Source organism: Acipenser ruthenus, chromosome 16, assembly GCF_902713425.1.
Source record: "Acipenser ruthenus chromosome 16, fAciRut3.2 maternal haplotype, whole genome shotgun sequence".
NCBI classification, from domain to species: Eukaryota; Metazoa; Chordata; class Actinopteri; order Acipenseriformes; family Acipenseridae; genus Acipenser; species Acipenser ruthenus.
In genome coordinates, this window is record NC_081204.1 from 32540256 (window position 1) to 32559874 (window position 19619).

At 38.5% G+C, this 19619-nt stretch overlaps 1 protein-coding gene across 2 annotated transcripts in view; it reads right to left on the reverse strand.

The window, feature by feature from the left end:
* The window catches only part of LOC117412171 (teneurin-1-like), a 159877-nt gene that overhangs the window by 120019 nt on the left and 20239 nt on the right, over nucleotides 1-19619 (reverse strand). For both annotated transcript variants that reach the window (XM_058989491.1, XM_058989490.1), the window contains exon 2: nucleotides 2301-2580. In XM_058989491.1, the coding sequence (XP_058845474.1) occupies nucleotides 2301-2517 (217 nt within the window). In that variant the 5' untranslated portion in view covers nucleotides 2518-2580. The remainder of the gene's footprint in view (nucleotides 1-2300; nucleotides 2581-19619) is intronic.

Here is a 19619-nt window from a genome sequence, read left to right on the forward strand (position 1 = left end):
TGTCAGACAGATGTGATTGCTTGGCTGACAACAGCTAAATTTATAAATACATACATAAGGATAAACATTTATAAACACATACATAAGGGTGAACATTTATAAACACATACATAAGGATGAGACCTAACTTAAATATCTTTAAAAACTGCAATAGTATTCCATGAGCATAACAGCCAAGGCACTCAGACGAGGTCTGAGTTTTATTCTAGTGCTAAACTCAAATTTCCAATGGATTTGAGTTCCCCTTGTACCTGACCTTTCCTGAGCACCACATTAAAAAGGTAGAATGCTGCTAGCATGAAAGACAAACAGATAATTGATTACTTGAAGGAGCACCGTATTGAGGAAAAACGTTCATACGTGTGTTACAGTGAAATAAAACCAGTGAACTGAAGTTAGTCAGTAAACTGTCATTGTTTTAATTTCTTACAATTAATCCATTGCAAGGGAAATTAAGCACCTTGTCAGAATAATTAATAATACAAAAAAAAAATAATGATGAATTGACTTATGTTGTCCTCTAACTAAAATGAAGGTGAATCTATATCCACTGGTTAAAAGAAGGAACTCGTTTGTAATGTGCAGTAGTATCTCAAAAGCAAGCAGAATTGCATGGTCCCTGTGGAACATGCAGATGAACATTGCAGCTTCGTCCTTAAAAAAAATGAATAGGTCTAATATTTTAAAAAACAAACAAACAACAACAAAAAAACACATGCCTTTGTGATTCATCTTCTGAAAGCGTCCACACAAGAGGGGGTCCTTTTGCTGCATATATTAGAAACCACGCTCTTGAAGAGGTTTTCATTAATAGATGTTGTGTTATCATACTGTACCTTTTCATTCATTCTGCAAAGATACTAATTTCTCATGCTACAGACAGTATATTATTCTAATGGGAACAAACTAGCATTTCCAAGCTGTTATGCCTGGAGGGCAAATGTGTATATATAAAAATAAATCACCAAACTACCATATATAAAAAGAAATCACCAAGCTACCATTACAGTGATTGTTCGTTACGCCTAAGGCCACATTCTTGAAGCTGATCACAGCTGTTATTTTAAACAGAGTTAGCTGTATGGATTTCATCTTGAATCAGGCCAGTTGACTAGCGGGTATGTTCATAAACTGGCTTTTTTTCTTTATTGTTTTTCAGAACATTAAACATAAATTCTGCCCTCAATCTGCACCGGACATTCTGAAAGCAATATAATTGTGAATGTGCTGCTGTAAAACAAAATGGAAAAGAAGTATGGATGAATTGTATTGGGGACGGAAGTGATTCAGACAAAACGCTGCAAGCTGCATTTCAAACAACAGTTAACTATATGAATGCTGTAACTATATACTGCACAGGCATTAAAGGGGGTCTGTCAAGAGGTCAAGAGAGCACCAATTATGTCTTGTTTAACTGTTTATATGACTTTTGTATCTTTTCTCACTGCTAAAGTTCAGTCTTGCATTGCAAAATTAAATGAACTTTCATAAAAACAGTGAGCTGCAGGGGGGTGCAGAGGACCTATTCCTGGTACTTGTATTTAATGCGCACGTTTGTGTCTGTGCCTGAGTCTCCCTTCCTGGTATAAACAGCCTTACCAGTGACGCTGTCCTGACACAGGCCCCTTCTCACGTGGACGGCTCTTTAAGCCTATGCTTGAGATTAACATTCAGAACTTCCCAGTGTGTTCTCTCTGAGTACTGGGAGCACCCCCAATGAGCAGTACACAAACTTCATTTTAGGTCGTTCATTATTGAATCAAAATTATAAATAAGGGACTCTGAAAGATGGTATGTTGTTAGATAAAACAAAAGGCTGTTTTATACACTGCGTTTATATTATACTGTGTACGTTACACAGTTCAAGAAATTAAACCGGAGAGTCACGGACCTGATACTCATACTCAATGAATAAATAGCTTGTAAGCAACAACATTTACAAGCACAGAACCCTACAGACTATAACTGGCTGTTCTGTGATGAGAATATGAATAAAAGTGGGATTCATGAGGATGGAAGGTGGTCTGTGGTGTGCTAGGAGAGATCCATTAAGAACTGGATAAGATTACAATCATTACAAAACACAGAATTGGGTTGCTTAAATCCAAAAACTCTGTTGCTAAAATGAAATTCCACTCTCTGACCCAAATCTCTGATGCTTCTTCTCTTGCAGCTCAAGATTGACTGCCCCCGGGCCAATGAGGTATTTACAGGGTCCCTTGCCTAATATTGATTTTAGCTCCCGAGTTCCTTGATTTACTAACAAATCAAACTTCAGCAGCTACAAAAGAAGAAGGTACCTTGTGTGGGTTCACCGACTGCCTTCCTTTTCCTGCTGTGGCTGTTGTAATTCAGCCTCAGCTCCTGGCCATAGTCAGGCAGAGTTTCTCTGGAGGTGTACGACTTCCTCATGTTTCGTCCATCTTCGCTCTCGTCTGAGGAACTTGTGTAGGCCAGCTCCATTTCGTGCCTGACCTTTGACAGTGGCTGGTAGGGTTTACAGTCCATCTGCTCCATCTCTGGTGAAGCGCACCCACAGACATTAAATCATGAAAGCCAGAGAACGTAGTAGAGAGTGGCCTGCAAAAACACAGAAAAAAAATCCAAAGTATTTTATTATGCATGTGAAGTTAAACGAGCAGAGGTAGAATGCTGTAGCAGTGCTGAGACGGGGGAAAAAAAGACAACATCTTTTAAACATGACATGCAAATGAATGCAATGCAGGGACCGTAAAAACCATCCGGGATTATGTAATGATGCATAATTACGTGAATGCCTTACTTCCAAAGAATGCAACCTACAACATTTCTTAGCAAAGAAAAGCATGAAAATCCCCACAAACTGTAATTCTGTCCTCTCACATTAAACAAATATTCCTTTTGTATTTAAAACCTTTGGAGTGACCAGGGATCCAGCAAAATGACTAAGATGCAGGTTCTATAAAATACTCATAAAGGAGTTTTTTTTTTAAGGAAGGATACATATATTTTAATAAGCACTGTATGACAGGTTGAATGTCTTTCATTGCAATAACACGACACAGTACTGTTTGGATAAACCGACTATCTCTTCAACTCAATGCACCTTGTAGTTATCGCTTAAAGGAACCAACTGAGATACAGTACAAACATTTTTTAAATGATATGAATTTAAATATTAGACATTGCTTTCACAGTCTAGTTAAATGACTGTTTTCCGTATAAGTCGACCCAGAATGAGAACTGAATCCCTTATTATAATAGCCACTTGATTAATCCAGCCCTGTGTCAGAAAGACCACAGTTAAAGCACAGGGAATGCAAAGAAACTGCTGCTGCTGGGCCAGACAGATCATATCACACAGGGCCAAGATTCGGGAGGTTGTTAAGAATCTTGACTGTGTATTACTGGGGATAAGTCTGAGCAATCTCCAGTGCCTTCCATCACATGCTTCACAGGAGTCTGGCACCCCTTGAGACCGAAGTCCATTATTATTATTCATGGTAATGACTTCATGGCTGTTACCAGATGTATACTTAACAGTCTGCTATCTGCAGTGTCTTTGGTGGCAATTAACAAAGACATTTACTCGACACACTCTTTATTTGGCTAAACAATGCTTACTCACAAAAGGCTTCTACAGACATCCAGTCTTCCTTCCTTGCCACTGTGAAGTCGGCCTCCCTGATTGATATCCGGTTACTCTTTCAGACTTATAGATGCTCTCGCAGATAAAGGCAAGTGACCTTTGCATGAGTGACTTAATGCATTTGTTTCCACCTTATGACCTTTCTGTCAACCTGCTGACAACTACAATACCTGCTATTAGTCACGCAGTTGACCGAAAAAACATAACAGCCAGTACAGTGGTTATTGCAGAAACGCCGCTGCCAGCCCTTGTTATTTATTCTTTCTCTGCCGCCTAATTAAATCCTTCAGAAGGAGGAAAAAAAAAATATCTACCGCACTAACTCTGTGACACCTGTGATATTTAATAATATTTAAGACAAATATGACAACCAAATTCTCATTAGAAGGACATCATCGTCCCTCCTTGCTGTTGTATTATGTTATTAATTTCCTGTTTAAATAGGTCTTGCTCGACTAATTGGCAGTTCAAATCCTTTTTTGTTTTTTTTTAACTGCAGATAATCACAGTGGAGATTGCTGGGCATCTTTTCCTCAAGACCCTGATGCCTAAAGGTGTTTCGAGTGGTGCAGAGGGGAGGCATTTCCGACTGTGTATAAAGACGAGGGCTTTATTACTCCAAGGGATCTGCATATCTAAAGCACATGAGCTGACAGATGTGTGTGGCTCTGTAGTTATGTACAAAAGGCCTGGCATATCAGATAGCTGTGGTTTAGCAAGCCTGGCAAGGTTTGTTTGCTTCATTACTCATCAAAGTGGAATCTGAAGTTGGATTTTTTTTTTTTTTTTTTTTACCAGTGAATCATCATCAGTAGATCATGAAGAATAATTCAGCCACCCACATATAAAGGCGATAAGGCACTGTAACTCATTGGAAGCATGTTGAGCTGTGTACTGTAATTATTTTGGTGCTTTGTATGTCTGCATGTTAGTTATAAGCCAGCTGGGGGTGTTTTTTAGGCTTTGGCTTATTATTGTCTCTTGTTGTAGCATCTGGCCTCCTGTTTATCTTGTTGGCTTGTTGGATAGATACATAGAAAACGAGAACTCAGTGGAACGCTGTATATATATATATATATATATATATATATATATATATATATATACTGTAAATACAATATTATTGTGTTCATTGGTCTAGAAACTGATGTCAGCCACAGGGTTCCGCACAGTTCCAGACTGTCTCCAGGGTTTAATAACATCATGTGTGAAGCCCAATCTTGCTCTCCACTGGAAACATCCCAATGATGGATATAAATAATGGATACTCAAATGACATAAATAACAGATCCTCAAGTCCAAATTCTACATGTACAGTTTAGCATCACCTAGAATTTTAGGATTGAGACGTAATACAAAAAAAACCCAAAACAAATATATAAACATAATTTATATATTTTATTTATCATGTAATCAAAGAAACTACAAAATGATATCGCAAAAGTTTACCAGAAGCCATAACAGTAGTAGAAATGTCACATTTTTCAATTTGTCTGTTTTTTGTTAAATATATGGAAAATTGCAAAGCGGTATTTAATTCAATATGTTAACGTAACATTATTCAGCAGCTTTCATTCGACTTCATGAAGCAACATGTGTTAAATCTACAGGGTAATGCAAAACTTTTGGCCACAGCTGTAAGTGCATGGTGGTCTGATTACAATACCAATTGTTTAGTGTTATTTTACATGGACGAAATACAACGAAATAAGCACGAGTGAGATAAACGACTTTCCCGTTCACACTGAATTCATTACTCAGACAGAGAGAGTGTGTAATGTTCCCTAAATCCCTACATCGCATTGCTCTTCAGACTCTGCAGGGTTTACATCGTCTGGCCTCTTGCTTTTGAGAACAGAAAAAAAACCCACAAAGAGTCATCATTAGAGCTGTTTTTCTGTACTAAGGATCTGTTCTAGCGTCGACCTTGCACTCCCATGAGAGTGTGATTCTGTACAGTAATAATAAAGACATTCTACATGTTCTGTGGTCTGTTGAGTGCTTGTTCCCCCCCCATTGAGAGAGTGAATGCGGTGCTATATATATATATATATATTTTTAACTGAATTTGCATGCGATTGTCTTGAACCGTCCTTTGGGTGGAATGTTAAAACAAGGTTGTGCCTCAAGGCTTTGTGTCTGGCTTGGCTACATTTATTTTGTCTAAATACAATTCCTCTAGAAGGGGAGACAGGGCAGTCCTGAAAAACATCTCAGTAAATCTCTCCCGTTAAAATAATATGAGCCGTAAATCAAATCCTATTCATAATGCTTTAATCTGTGGGTCCGATTCATAATGCTTTAAGGACTGTTTTAGGGAATGTTTTGTTAAGGATCTGTTTTTTTAAAGCCCTTCTTAATGAATTATTAATACGTTCATTAAACTTTCTTTGAACATTAGAGAGGGGTTTTCAAAGCTATGTTTAATCAAAGAGAAATATATATATATATAATAAAGGAAGAGGATGACATCATCTGTTAATAAAATCCAGATCCACACATGTATCAATTAAAAAAAAGGTTTTATTCATAATCTTCATCAGAGCACATATCAATGCCAATAGTTCAGAACTGCTTTGGAAGAATATTGCTGCAGTACTGTCTTTCCCAATGTCTCATTGTGACCTCTCCACTGCACTGTTTATTTCTACGTTCCTCTGTTTCTTCTGTTACACTAAGCCTTTTCACAAGCCAACAGCAGCTAGACTAATTATAAGCGCCTCAGGTTTCGTAAAGCTTGCCACTCAGTGGTAATTTGGGAAATAAAATATTCATTCCAAACGCCCTTTCATGCAGGGGCAGTTTTATATTCCATTCTGCTGACCCAGCGTAGGTATTAAGGGAGCACACTTCACCACCGGGCTGTAGGCATGCTTTTGGCACTAGATGCTCAATCCTCACACGAGTGAATCTCAGCTCCCTTCCGTGTCTTTTTGGCTTTTCTTTTGCCTCTTCTTTAGCATTTACCTTCAGCTGTTTTGCAGAGTTTACTACAACCTGCACTTTACATTTGATTGTTTTGTTCCCTCTGCTTTGTTTTTGTAACATCTTTGTTCGCATTCTGCAATGAAATATTAATGCAAACAAGCGTTCAGTTGGGGTTATTGTAAACCACATGGTGTATGCTTATAATTGCATTCTTCACACTAGACTTTTTGCTTATTTAAATGCGGTCACAAATACGCAATAAAAAGGGCACAGTGGGTCGCCGAATCATTCAGGTGTGTGATCTTGTTTAGTTTTGTAGTGACAGCTATTGTATTATTAATGATGAACCAGGACGGTTGGATTATGTCAGCCACTGGGTTCCGCACAATTCCAGACTGTCTCCAGGGTTTAATAACATCATGTGTGAACCCCAGTCTTGCTCTGCACTGGAAACTTCCCAATGATGGATAAAAATAATGGATACTCAAATACCTGCAAATGATGCAGCTGACAGGTATGAATAATGAATCTTCAAATTATTGGAAACGTCTTTGCAAATTACATAAATAAGAGATCCTCATGACCAAATTACCAAAGTAAACATTATTTTATCTCAGTGTTAAAGCCTCTAGCGGATTCTGTATTGAATGCTTGCTATCATATATGTGCACCTAATTAAGCCCTTAAAAGATCATTACCAACTGCAGACAGCAAGGCTACAGCAAGGCTGGGATAAAACAACCCCTGAAAGATCACCGGAGACGGCTACTCTTCTGTGTTCACTTGCCCCTGTTCATGGTGCAGTTTACTGTGCTTTGTTACAATAGATGTGTAGTGTATACTGCCCTTCACATTTGGGCTGTTCTTTGATTGAGTAGTTGTCAGGATGCCTCGACACATCAAAACTCTAGAAGAGTTACTTTGGGACAGTACCAGAAAGAACCGGTCCATTCATTTTTCAGGATGGTATGAAAAACAAACCCCAAATGTTTGGTCATCTACAAACATCAGCACAGAAAAAGGGTATAAAAAAAACCCTTTGTAGAACAGAAGCTCTAATTCTATTCAGAGATAAAATAGGATTTACTCACAGAGCTCAGATTAGGAGTTCTTGAAGACCAAAATGCTTTTGTTTCTGTGCCAGTGTCCGTGGGGGAATCCCTCAACACTGTGACTTATTTAGTACCTCTCTAACTTTGTCATAATGGTGGAGTTGGATTGAGATTGAGGCTTGTAGTTGCTGTTCAACACCTACAAATAAAAAGGGACTTTTATTGTACTTGCAAGAGTCTCATAGATTTACCATTTTCCACAGACTGCACCCAAATACAGTTCTTCACACATTTTATAGCTCTCTATTACTATTATTATTATTACTACTACTACGACTACTTTATTATAACTATTACTACGTGATTATAAGATGAAAGGACAGTGATTTTACTGTATGGCTTTCCTCCAGCAGTTTTCTCCAGCATTTCCCTGCAGTTTTTCAGATTTTGTGTATTTTTAGCACCTAACATTGAACAGGCAAATAAACAAACCCATTTCAGATACCTTTCTATATAAACTACCATCTGAGCAGGAATACAAGGGCTTATTCAAAGCACTTTGATTGTCAAGCAGGTGGAACAGAGAACACTATATAATCTCCCACGAGTCTCCTTGTGGATTAAAGGTATGAATACTAGACTTATTTTCAGCTGCTTTCATACACAATATTATCTCAGTTTATATGGCACTCCACTCTCTGCTACACTAATACATGATTCACATATCAAATTTTGAATTGCAGATGTTCCTAATTAAAAGTCACTAAGACACTGCATTATTATGACGGTACAAAATTACAGATGGATTTTTTGAATTTATTTTTATAATTGCCGAAAGGCTGGCAAACAGTTTACTTTGGTGTAGATATAGGTTATCAAATCAAAAGCAACTGAATGTAATGTATACTTTGTCAGTTAAAAAGTGAATGCAAAACCAGGAGCACTGCAGGCAAGACATACCAAGGACTTCACTACAAAGGAAAAAAAGAACTATTTTATATAAGCAAACTGTTATACCTAATCATGTTATACCAGTGACGTTACCGACTAATATATATATATATATATATATATATATATATATATATATATATATATATATATATATATATATATATATATATATATCCCTGTCTAGCAGATCGCCACTGATTGATGTGTTTGGATTAACACTCTGGGAAAAGGGATGCTGGTGGTGAGCCTGGGGCGTATTCAGACATCATTGCTTTCCAAATGATTCTGAAATGTGTGCTGACTGGCAGACTAACTTCTTAAATCTCAAATACACACATTTAAGGCATTTGTCTCTGTTTTGCACTGCATCGGACAATGAATACAGAAGCCTCAGTCTTAGTCTTTAATAGATGAATTTCACGTTAGAGTGTTATGAAGGACACTGCAAATGGAGGTCCCAGGAAAGTGTTTTTTTTTTTTTTTTACAAGCGTTGCATTTTTAGTCAAGGGATGCAAAGCATGATACTCATTATGGGTTAGGGTTAGACCTGCATAGTGAATGGAAATGCAAGCAGTTAGGATTTGTAACATTATTTTATGATCGATCACCAAGGCCTTTCCAAGAAAAAAGCAAGCCAGCATGCCACCGTATCTTGTGCTCCAACTGCAGCTTTCCTTTTAATGCTCTCATACCTACCAAATGAATTCTACCGAACTGAGCCACACTGTTGGCTCCCTGGCTAACCACACTTTTGGGTAATACCCCTTCATTTATTTAATTCCCACAAGCTCTCACATGGAGGTTTCTTGCAGTGGTGTTTGTGAAGGTCTGCCAATTTGGCCCTCTCTAGGGTGCCCATTAGGTGGCTTGATTTTCCGTTTGATATACAAACCCGAAAGCATGCTCTTCAAAAGAAACAGGGTTCTTTTAACATCTGAGCAGTCTGTGTATTGCCTGAGGCGTGTTTTGCATTTCTAAAACACCAAACACCGAAGATTGATGACTCGCACTGCTGCATGTTCGACTGCCTGTCCGGTGTGGCTGCTGTGACACAAACAGTGGGATTGATTTTACTTTTTCAAATTTAAACAATGACTACTACCAAGTTTGAAAGACTAAAATTGATCAGATCTTTTCAAAGTATCTCACAGACTCTCTCTATGAATCAAACAGACAGCAGCAAAACATTGAAAACTTCTGACAGCCGGGAGATCGTTTCTATGATTGTAAATTCCTGATAACCTCAGTGGACGACCACTTGTAGATTCTACCGTTCACACAAATAATGGCATGCCATGTAATAAAACCATAGAGCTTCCCATTTTTTTTTATTTAATAAAATGCAAGCTGCTTTGGAATGATGCTAGATGAGTTTCCTGTTGTGTCGTAAGTCACTGCTGTTCAGTAAAATGTTCTCTATAGTACGATAGCTAAAATACTTCTCTAGCCATTTTTTCATACTGGAGTCAAAGTGAAAAAAAAAGTTTGGAAAACAAAAAGATCTACAGGAAAAATACAGACTTTCCAATATATTTTATAAGTACATTTATATGTACATTTATTGTATTAAACTAGAACATTAAACACCCAGCTTGCCACAAAGTCACATTGCGTCTCACAGGCCACTTTGATTATAGAAACATCAATAGAGACACACATTACCGATAAGAGTATGTATCTCAGATTGACAGCAGGGAAGCAGCATTACAATTAAACATGGCTCTACTGTGGAACAAACCCATGAAGCCTTCTCTTTGCATTCAAAATAACCTCTGGACATGAAACTATTCTCGAATATCATTTTCCATTAGCCCTAAAGGTCATCCATTAACGGTAAACCAACTGACTACAAGCAGTTTGTTTCTCCCTACAGAAGGCTCTTTGAAAATTATCAAAAAAACGATCTCTTTTGATATTTCCTAGCTTTGAAGAGGCAGAGCAGAAAGATTGTCATAAGCATATATTTTGTCTCTGAATACCATGAACCATTTCTAAAAATGACACACTATATCAAAGGGTAGCTGGGACTTCTGGTTTATATCGTGAAGCTGTGAAGAGTAACTCGCAGCGACAAAAACATACATGTGCAATTACCTTCATGTTGTCATTACACACGTAGTTACTTAGTATTAAGAATGTAATGCAATGGAATTATTTGATGGCCATCGTGGCCTGAGAGTTCCAACTAAAATATGTACATTTTCCAAGTAATACAAGAAATATAAAATATGTGTCTGTTAAATTCATCTAAAGAATGCCACTTTTGAAATATTAAATTGGTTCTTTTGTGAACCAGGGCTGTGAAAATGAAACTACTAAGGATGCATTCATAATATTGCTTAATGATTGAAACCACAGCCATATTTAGATCTGCCACTTAAGTCAATTTAATAGACCATCCTGCCTCATTTCTTTTTTTTTAAAAAATTTAGTCATTGCCAATTATTTTGTATATTATTTTCTCCCCAATTTGAAATGCCCAATTATTTTTAGGCTCAGCTCACCGCTACCACCCCTGCGCTGACTCGGGAGGGGCGAAGATGAACACACGCTGTCCTCCGAAGCGTGTGCCGTCAGCCGCCCGCTTCTTTACACTCTGCAAACTCACCTTGCAGCCGCCTCAGAGCTACAGCGTCGGAGGACAACGCAGCTCTGGGCAGCTTACAGGCAAGCCCGCAGGCGCCCGGCCAAACTACAGGGGTCGCTGGTGCGCGGTGAGCTGAGGACACCCTGGCCGACCTAACCCTCCCTCCCCCGGGCGACGCTCGGCCAATTGAGCGCCGCCCCCTGGGAGCTCCCGTCCACGGTCGGCTGTGGAATAGCCTGGATTCGTACTCGCGACGTCCAGGCTATAGAGCGCATCCTGCACTCTAGCGAGTGCTTTTACTGGATGCGCCACTTGGGAGCCCCTTCCTGCCTCATTTCTAACTAGCACAGGAACTCTGATGGGAAGAGACACCTACTTAAAAAAAAAAAAAAAAGACATTCCACAGATGCAATATAAATAAAATTCATTGTACTAATCTAATTATTTTCTTCTGCAAGATATACGTTACCGATGATGTATTGTGCCAATGAGTATTTCAAACCAAGAATGAAGATTTATACCAGCAAAAGTATAACACTATTTAGCCAGCATTGCAGATAATGCAAAAGTAAATCACTGAAGCAGAAACTTTTCAAATTACAACTTGGAAAAGATTTTTAAAAGCTAGCTATAATCCACCAGTGTGTGGTTGAAAGAAGCAGAGTGTGCAGTTAAAAATAATTGAATTGTGGTATTTAATACACAAAAAAGATACGATCAGATGACCCTTAGCTGGTGTGTCCGATGCATTACACTAATGGGTCTTTCCTTCTGACTTGCAAGCTCACGCTTTTATTAATGGTGCCATAACACCTCAGGGGCTTGCCAAGGCTATTATTAGTCTAACTTTCATCATCTCCTGAGATCTCAGCTTTAAAAAGCAATTCTATTATACTGACAAAGAACTGCAAGATAGATCTTTACCCCTGCTACAGCAGTCAAGAAGTTCAAACAAATTTCAGACACACACAAGTAAAAGAACATACTGGCCATCACATCATTACCATAATTCAGTGTCTTATCTTTCTTATGCAATGCTCATCGCAATCAAGCAGTCTTGTTTTCAGTACAGAAACAAATGGCCGGAAGCAAAAGTTTGTTTCAGTAAATGATAATAAAGATATGGCCATTAGATACCTGAATTCAAGCCTGGACGATTGTCAGCATGGCAAAATAATTGCACTGATACACGTGGCTTTAAAACCAGGGAAGTATTCCTGTCCCATGTGATTAGTAAATATATATATATATACATATATATATATATATATATATATATATATATATATAAAGTGCTCTGTTAGCAGGTACATATTAAATACTAAGTGGCTATTTTGCCAAAGGGGTTTCAATGTCATTTGTAGCAGTGCCTGAAGTATAAGGTGTGGCGTTTTCATCGCTTTAGGTTGACGGGCCACAAATGCTATGAATGCTGGGTGTCCTTTAAAAGCATATGCATGATTGCCATTTACAAAAGGTTAACTCCAGTTGAGAACATGATTATAGGTATGTTAACATATCATCCATCACAGCAAAGGCTGCACCTTCCTGATAAAGTTAAGTTACGCACCAAGCTTAATATGCTATTGTGACTTTGTGTGTGTGCTGTTGTCTGCAGTCAATAAAGCTGTGACAATTCCCTCCTATTTCATCCTGGAAGTCAATAATTAAAAAATAAATAAAATGCCACCAAAAAAAAAAAAAAAAAAACACAACTCGGGCACGACTATTAGGATTCTGTATTTTATTTTTGACACTTAGCAAGAAAAGCTGCTTTATGTAAAAAGCTGCTTTGATTTTAGTCTCTCTGCATCAGGCAGCTTTGCTGGAGACCTGGTGGTGCAGAGAAAACAGGAACATGAGGGTTAATAAACATAGTCTCTGCAGACTCAGGCTTAAGCAATCAACAGATTCACAGCATTGACCATTTGTGTCTGTTTTGGCAGCACTTGCGATACTGCTGCCAGATTCAAGCAAACATCTTTAGAGTACAAAAAGGAAATAATTGCAGATTTACTTATTGAAGATGAAAAAAAAAGCATCTGCCCCCAGACACATGTGTAGCTCAGCAGAAGCACAGTCGTGTAAAACACAATGTCAATGTCTGGAGAACAAAGCACTTCTGCTCCTTACTTTTTATTATTTTTTTAAAAGTTTTTAATGGTCAGGAAAAGGAACCTTGAGAATTATTGGGTTATGTTCTGTGTGGTGCAAACGTTTCATAACATAACCCAATAATCATGACAATTACACCTTTTGTTATTACAGTGATCTAATTTCAATACAGCTGTTATTAACCTACCAAAAGTGACATTCACCACCCTTTAAAAAGGGGGCCTGCAGTACACCATGGTAAAAGCATATCACCATGTGGCAAAGCATGTCAGATTGCATACATGGCAACTGCAGACATGGCAAATGTCTTGCTAAACATGCCTTTAAATTTATGCGTTTCATGAAACTGCAATATTTAATTGTACCAATATTGAAAAACGAATTGCCGGGATCTTCCAGAAACTGCCATAGAATTTAAAAAAAAAATAGATAAAAATCAACAAAAATGTGAGGGCAGCGTCTGGTAGCCCTGATGGTAACGCCTGCTGCCTCTGCTGAGAAGGATCAATCGTACCCACTTCTCATCAAGATCTCTGAGTCTACCCTCGTCTAATTAGAAATGTTCTTTCCCTTGAAAAACAAGAAAATAAACAGTACATCAACTCACTGGAGAATCAACTACGCTTAACGTTTTCAAGCAGTGCAACTGAAGACATGCTATTACTGCTGCAGTGAATAATAACAATCTCTCCAAACCCATCCGTCTGCTTAATAAACTAAGATTATAACTCCAAACACAGATTTCCTATGAACCGACTTTCCAAGAAGTAGGCTAGTGGATAAAGATTTCATCATGGTCAAACCACATGCACCACATCGCATAAAGATTTTTTAATTTTATTTTATTGTATGCTTTATTTTCTGTAGCCTTATCTATGTTCTTATCTATTGAATTGTCTCAAAAACTACTCCCCATATATCGCCTTCAGATTAGGGCGCTTAACTACACTGTTGTAATGCCCTCTGCCGGGAGTATTACTCGCTGAGTATTTCCTAATCGTGTTAGTGGAATTAGCACATATTTAACATGTTGACAGCAGCCAACTTGAATGAAGTGCACAAACCTGCATTTTCTAATAACATTAAAGGACAATGGACCATATTTTCAACTGTGCTATAATGATAAGGCATGTCTTATTTAATTTAGAAAAGTAAAAAGTATTTTTTTTTTTTTTTTTAAAAAGGGTATAATCATAATTTCTGGATGTATTTGCTTACGATTGTAAGTCTCCCTGGATAAGGGCGTCTGCTAAGAAATAAATAATAATAATAATAATAATAATAATAATAATAAAGTAAAGCGGAAAACACTTACTCTAACGGGTGACTTTGTTAGTGTGTGACAGGAGATTAAGGATCGATCAAAAAAAATAGGTCTGCCCATACAATACGTGATTTAAAACAATTTCTGTTCTTCTCCGGAGCGTTTGAAACTTCATCTACATCTGGAATTAACTTTGACGATGACAAGCTCTGTAAACATGTTAGCTATAATCCTGTAGCCATGCCCTTGTCTCACTAAAAACATGCCTTATTAAACAGACTGCAGTAAAACTGACACTACAAAGTTACCGGAAAGACACACATTCTGACAGCAGTTGCAGTTTCCCCAAAGGAGATTAACATGCAGGCCCACAGCTCAGCACGCATCAGTGTCTTTCCTTCATAGACCTAATTATTTAGACACACTGCCGCTGTTTAAGGGCCCACGTCATGCTTTTTTCTCCCCGTTGATTTCCCTAACGTAAAATGAAGTTTGATGCTAAATCGTGGTTTGAAAGACACGCCTGGTTTGACAGTTATGGACAAACCAGCACAGAAACCAACCATCAGAAAATTGTAATTGGCATGACTTGGTTGTTAGAGCTTGTGTATAATTGGTAATACTAACTCAAGTGAGCCTCTAATATAAACACAGTTCAAGTTATGGATAATGGCACTGAGGACTTTCTGACCCAGCACTATAATTGAGTGATAATGTCAGCTGGCTGCTTTTCAGATCTGTATCATTCTCAAGTCGGTGAGGTCTTGCCAAAGAATTTCACTTGGAAATAGATCAGTCCTTAGCAAACTAAAATGATGAATGGGCTTACATCCAACATTACGCTTCAAAGTGGATGGACGTCGTCATGCAATCATTTCAAAATTAAAACACTGAATGATTGCTATCAATCTATTTAGATATATTTATACATATTGTGACAAACCGGGGTACGTTTGCCACTTGCAGGACCTTTCACACTGTTTTCTGGTGTAAAAATGGAGTACTGGACCACAGATCGGTTGCAAAAACAGGGAGGTACCTGTGTATTTATTTATTTAGACCAAATAAATCAAACAAAAATAAAAATCTAACTCCTTCCAGGAGTTCTAATTAAACTTTGTAAGTTTTTAACTATCACCAGACAGCTAAGCTTGAATACAATAATAAAAAAAATGTAATAACAGGAAAGTAGAGAACAAAGGATTGGTTAATGAAAAACTACGTCAGCGAACAGTAATAATAAAACACTTGGGTTTGCTTGACGTACCTACATACATAACAGCCTGCAGGAGAAAACAAATTGAGACCATTTACCAGAAATAATGGTACCTGTCAGCTCTCAGGTTAAAGATACAGTCTATACTTTCGGGGGCGGAGAGTACTCCTGAGCTCTATATCATCTATTTGACTCCATAAAGAGGGCTGTCATTGTTCTCATGCAGATAGCAAACACGTGCATTGCCAGGGAACCTGCCACTGTATTTCTGGCTGTTAATTGAAAGTCAGTGAAAGCTGTTAAAGACGCAATGACTGCCAATGTTAAAGACAAGGCAAGTCTCCTTTCATAGTACAGGACATAAAACACAGGCAACAGAAGAATAGTTCAACTGCTTGTAGAATAAACAAGGTAACTACCGATCATACTGCAGATCGAGAAACCAGTCTGTTTCATTTATTTACGTATTTAAAATCCTCACCCGCCCAGGATACTCTGTATATACGGAGATGTACGAGGGCTTCCCTGAGGAAAGCAAGCACTTCTCACAGACATATCATTAGACAAGCATCAAGATGCACCTGCACGCTTTTAACAACAGCAATGCTTACATCCAGACAAACCAATTAATGGAATGGCAGATATAGATGGACAGCTAGATCTTAGTTAAACAGTCAGACAGCCTATTTAAAGTTTACAAGAAGCCATACCGCGCCATGATCAACATTTTTTTAATGAAAAACAAGGAGACTAAAGGAACTCTCCCGAGATCAGAGGTTAATCCATTAATTCTAACAAGTCAATCCTAGGGCTGGACATCGATAAGGAGGAACCAGAACCGCAGGAAGGTGTTTCTGTCTGACACAAGGGCTTAGCAGAATCAGCTGCCCCTCTCAGAAACAGAGCACACAGAGTGAGTCTTTCATCAACCTCGCTTTAAAACAAGGATTGTAAATGCCAGTCAGAAGTGGCACTGCATGCTGCTGAAAGCACAAGTGTTTCTTTAATGCCTTTGACAGTTGAGCAGATCCATGGTTTTTTAATAGGCTAGAGAAAGTTAATTAAAAAAAATACATAATAAATAACTGTAATTAGGAGTTGGAAAAAGCTGGCAATTAAATGTAATGACTCCCCCCATGCTGGTGAGAAATCATATATAAAAATCGATGTTTAGTATAAACAATTGACAGAAATACATTTTTGGGAAATACATTTTCCGCGGTTTGGGAACCAATTACTGAACACTAACACTTCAGTGTGACCCTCAGCCACACTCTCTCACACACACACACACACAACTGAACAGAAAACAATTGAAGCGTTTGCATGTTCTGCCCACCTGATGTTACATTTCACAACAATGTTAAATGGATTATTCTGCTTTAACAAAGATTATTTCTGCTCTCCTCAGTGTTGCCTGCAGTAATATAAAATTGAGCACCTCAAAGCACAGTAATCCACAAATGTTTATACATGTTTATATAATGTGGTATACACAGAGTACTGAGCATCCATGCACATCCAAAGCAGGGTCAGTCCCCAAGCTGACAGAGTCATGGGATCTGGAACTTGCTGGCTCAAATCACAGTTGTGCCGAGTTGCCGATGTTGGCTCGGGACCCACAGGGAATATTGCATTGGCCATTGCACTTCCACAGGCTAGGGAGGAAAACAGTGACCGATTGGTCAGATGCCAGGCGGAGGCCAGGCGGAGACCGGTCCAGGTTTCAGTAGCTTAGCAACATCGCCGAAAAAAAGGACAGAAGTTGTCCGTTGATCTTAAGTCCTCCATTTTAAATTGGGAAGAAAACAGGGGTACAATGATTGACCACTCTAAATACTAATACATAAAGAAATAAATAAAATAAAAAGCCATTCCTTGCTTAAAATCATCAAAACCTTTTATAACCCATTCATAGTTGTATAAATCAATGCAGTGATATATATATATATATATATATATATATATATATATATATATATATTGTAACAGACCGTCAGTGTTGAGCGCACGAGGAAGGTATCGGGAACGTGGGGATACTGATATCTTCCCCCAAAGCTCAAAACTAGAGAGACGGGCGTTACGTTGGCAGAACGGAATAATAAATAAAGAAACTTCAACTCCCATGATTCCAAAGATCAGTAGTCAGGTGACATGTCCGCGGGAATCTGGGGGGGTTTAAAAGGCAGGTCAGCAATTGGAAAGGGGGACGTAATTGGGGGACGTAATTGTGAAAGGTACTTTTTGTATAGCAGCAACTTTGAAAGACCGAGTGGTGTTGTCGGTTCGTTTCATTAGCTGGGTACAGATTGTACCGCAACTGTTTAAGTGGTGTGGAACAGAGATGAGAGCAGCGTGCTTCGTTGTGCAGAAGTACGGGAACAGAGATTAAAAAGGGCGACAGTGTTGGTGACCAGAAAGGATTACTTTATTCCAGAACCGAAGGTACCTGTGTGGAGTGACTGCAAAATAAAAAGCGAGTAGGGCTTATATTGTGGTCTGGCCGGAGGAAGCTGCAACGCGTCTGCAGCCTGGAATGAAGTGGAGCTGGTGCACTCGCCAAACAGATCTCTTCAGTGAGTAACTGAGACCGCAGACTTGCGGGATCCATTTGTGCTTGGTTTCTTTGAAAAGAAAGACAGCGTTCTGTGTGTACCTGTTTTAAAAGAAAGTCACCGTATGAAATGGACTGTTACTCACCTGCTTACTCGCCTGCTGTATGCAGTGTTCAACCCGTTTTCTACAGCTGTATTAATTGTTGCCAAACGGAATAAGTTTAAACAGGCAAAGTTTTATACCAGCGCTATAGTGTGCACGCGCTGAGTTAATAAAAGCCTGTGCTTTGTGGACTGTTAGTCTACGTGTTATTTTAAGCAACTACACTCTTTTCATGGACTGTGTTTTATTTGAGTGAGGCTGGTTGCTTAATCCCAGGAAGGAAACAAACCACACGGACGGTGGTAGTTGTGTTTTATTTGTTTGTTTTAGTTCGTCAGGATCCAGCCAAGCAGCAGGCTGTCAATGTCAGTGTTCACCAGCAGAGGGCGACCAAGGGTTCGATTACTTGGAAGACTTACCTGTTCCCCTGGAAAAGGATTACAAACTACATTTCCCAAGAGCCCTTGTGGATTATAAAGAAAGTGAACCATTGACACTTACCTGGCAAGACTTTTGTTCCGAGACCAGGTTTACTGTTACCAGCAGCGTCGGGATGGAACTTGGACTGGTCTCTATGCAAAAGCAACATGTTTTTCCTTGCAACGAGGACAGCTCGTGCAAGCAGTAGAGAGGGTTGAAGAAGTGAGATTAGTGGGCAGGGTTTCTTTTGTTTTGTTTATTTTCATAAACGTTCTGTTGAGACTTTGAACTTTTGTTTAAGAAAATAATAAAAATGCCTATTCTTCAACCCTACCAAGTGCCTCGGTGTCACCTCTCATGCTGCCAGTTGGCTACCACACAAAAATACAGAACAGATTGTTCACAATATATATATATATATATATATATATATATTAATGTCAATAAATACGACATTCACAAAATCAACGGACTCCTACTAGAATTCAATGCCGCAGTAAGAAAGTCAGACAGACACTTCTATGCCAAAAAAATAATTACAAGACACTGATTGCAACTGTAAAGATATCTGTAAAACGTCTCCTCTTGAAATCCCAGATAAATCAAGTGCAGACACCTCAGAGGTAGGAGGGAGAGTGTTAATGACACAGCTGTGAGCCCTGATGTCACTGTCTCTTTGGTGAGGAACAGCTTCTCAATAGAAAATTACCCTCCTCAAACCTCACACTATCAATTTATAAATTAAGATTTTACACACACACACACAGATAAACTGACAGTATTGGAATGAGATGGC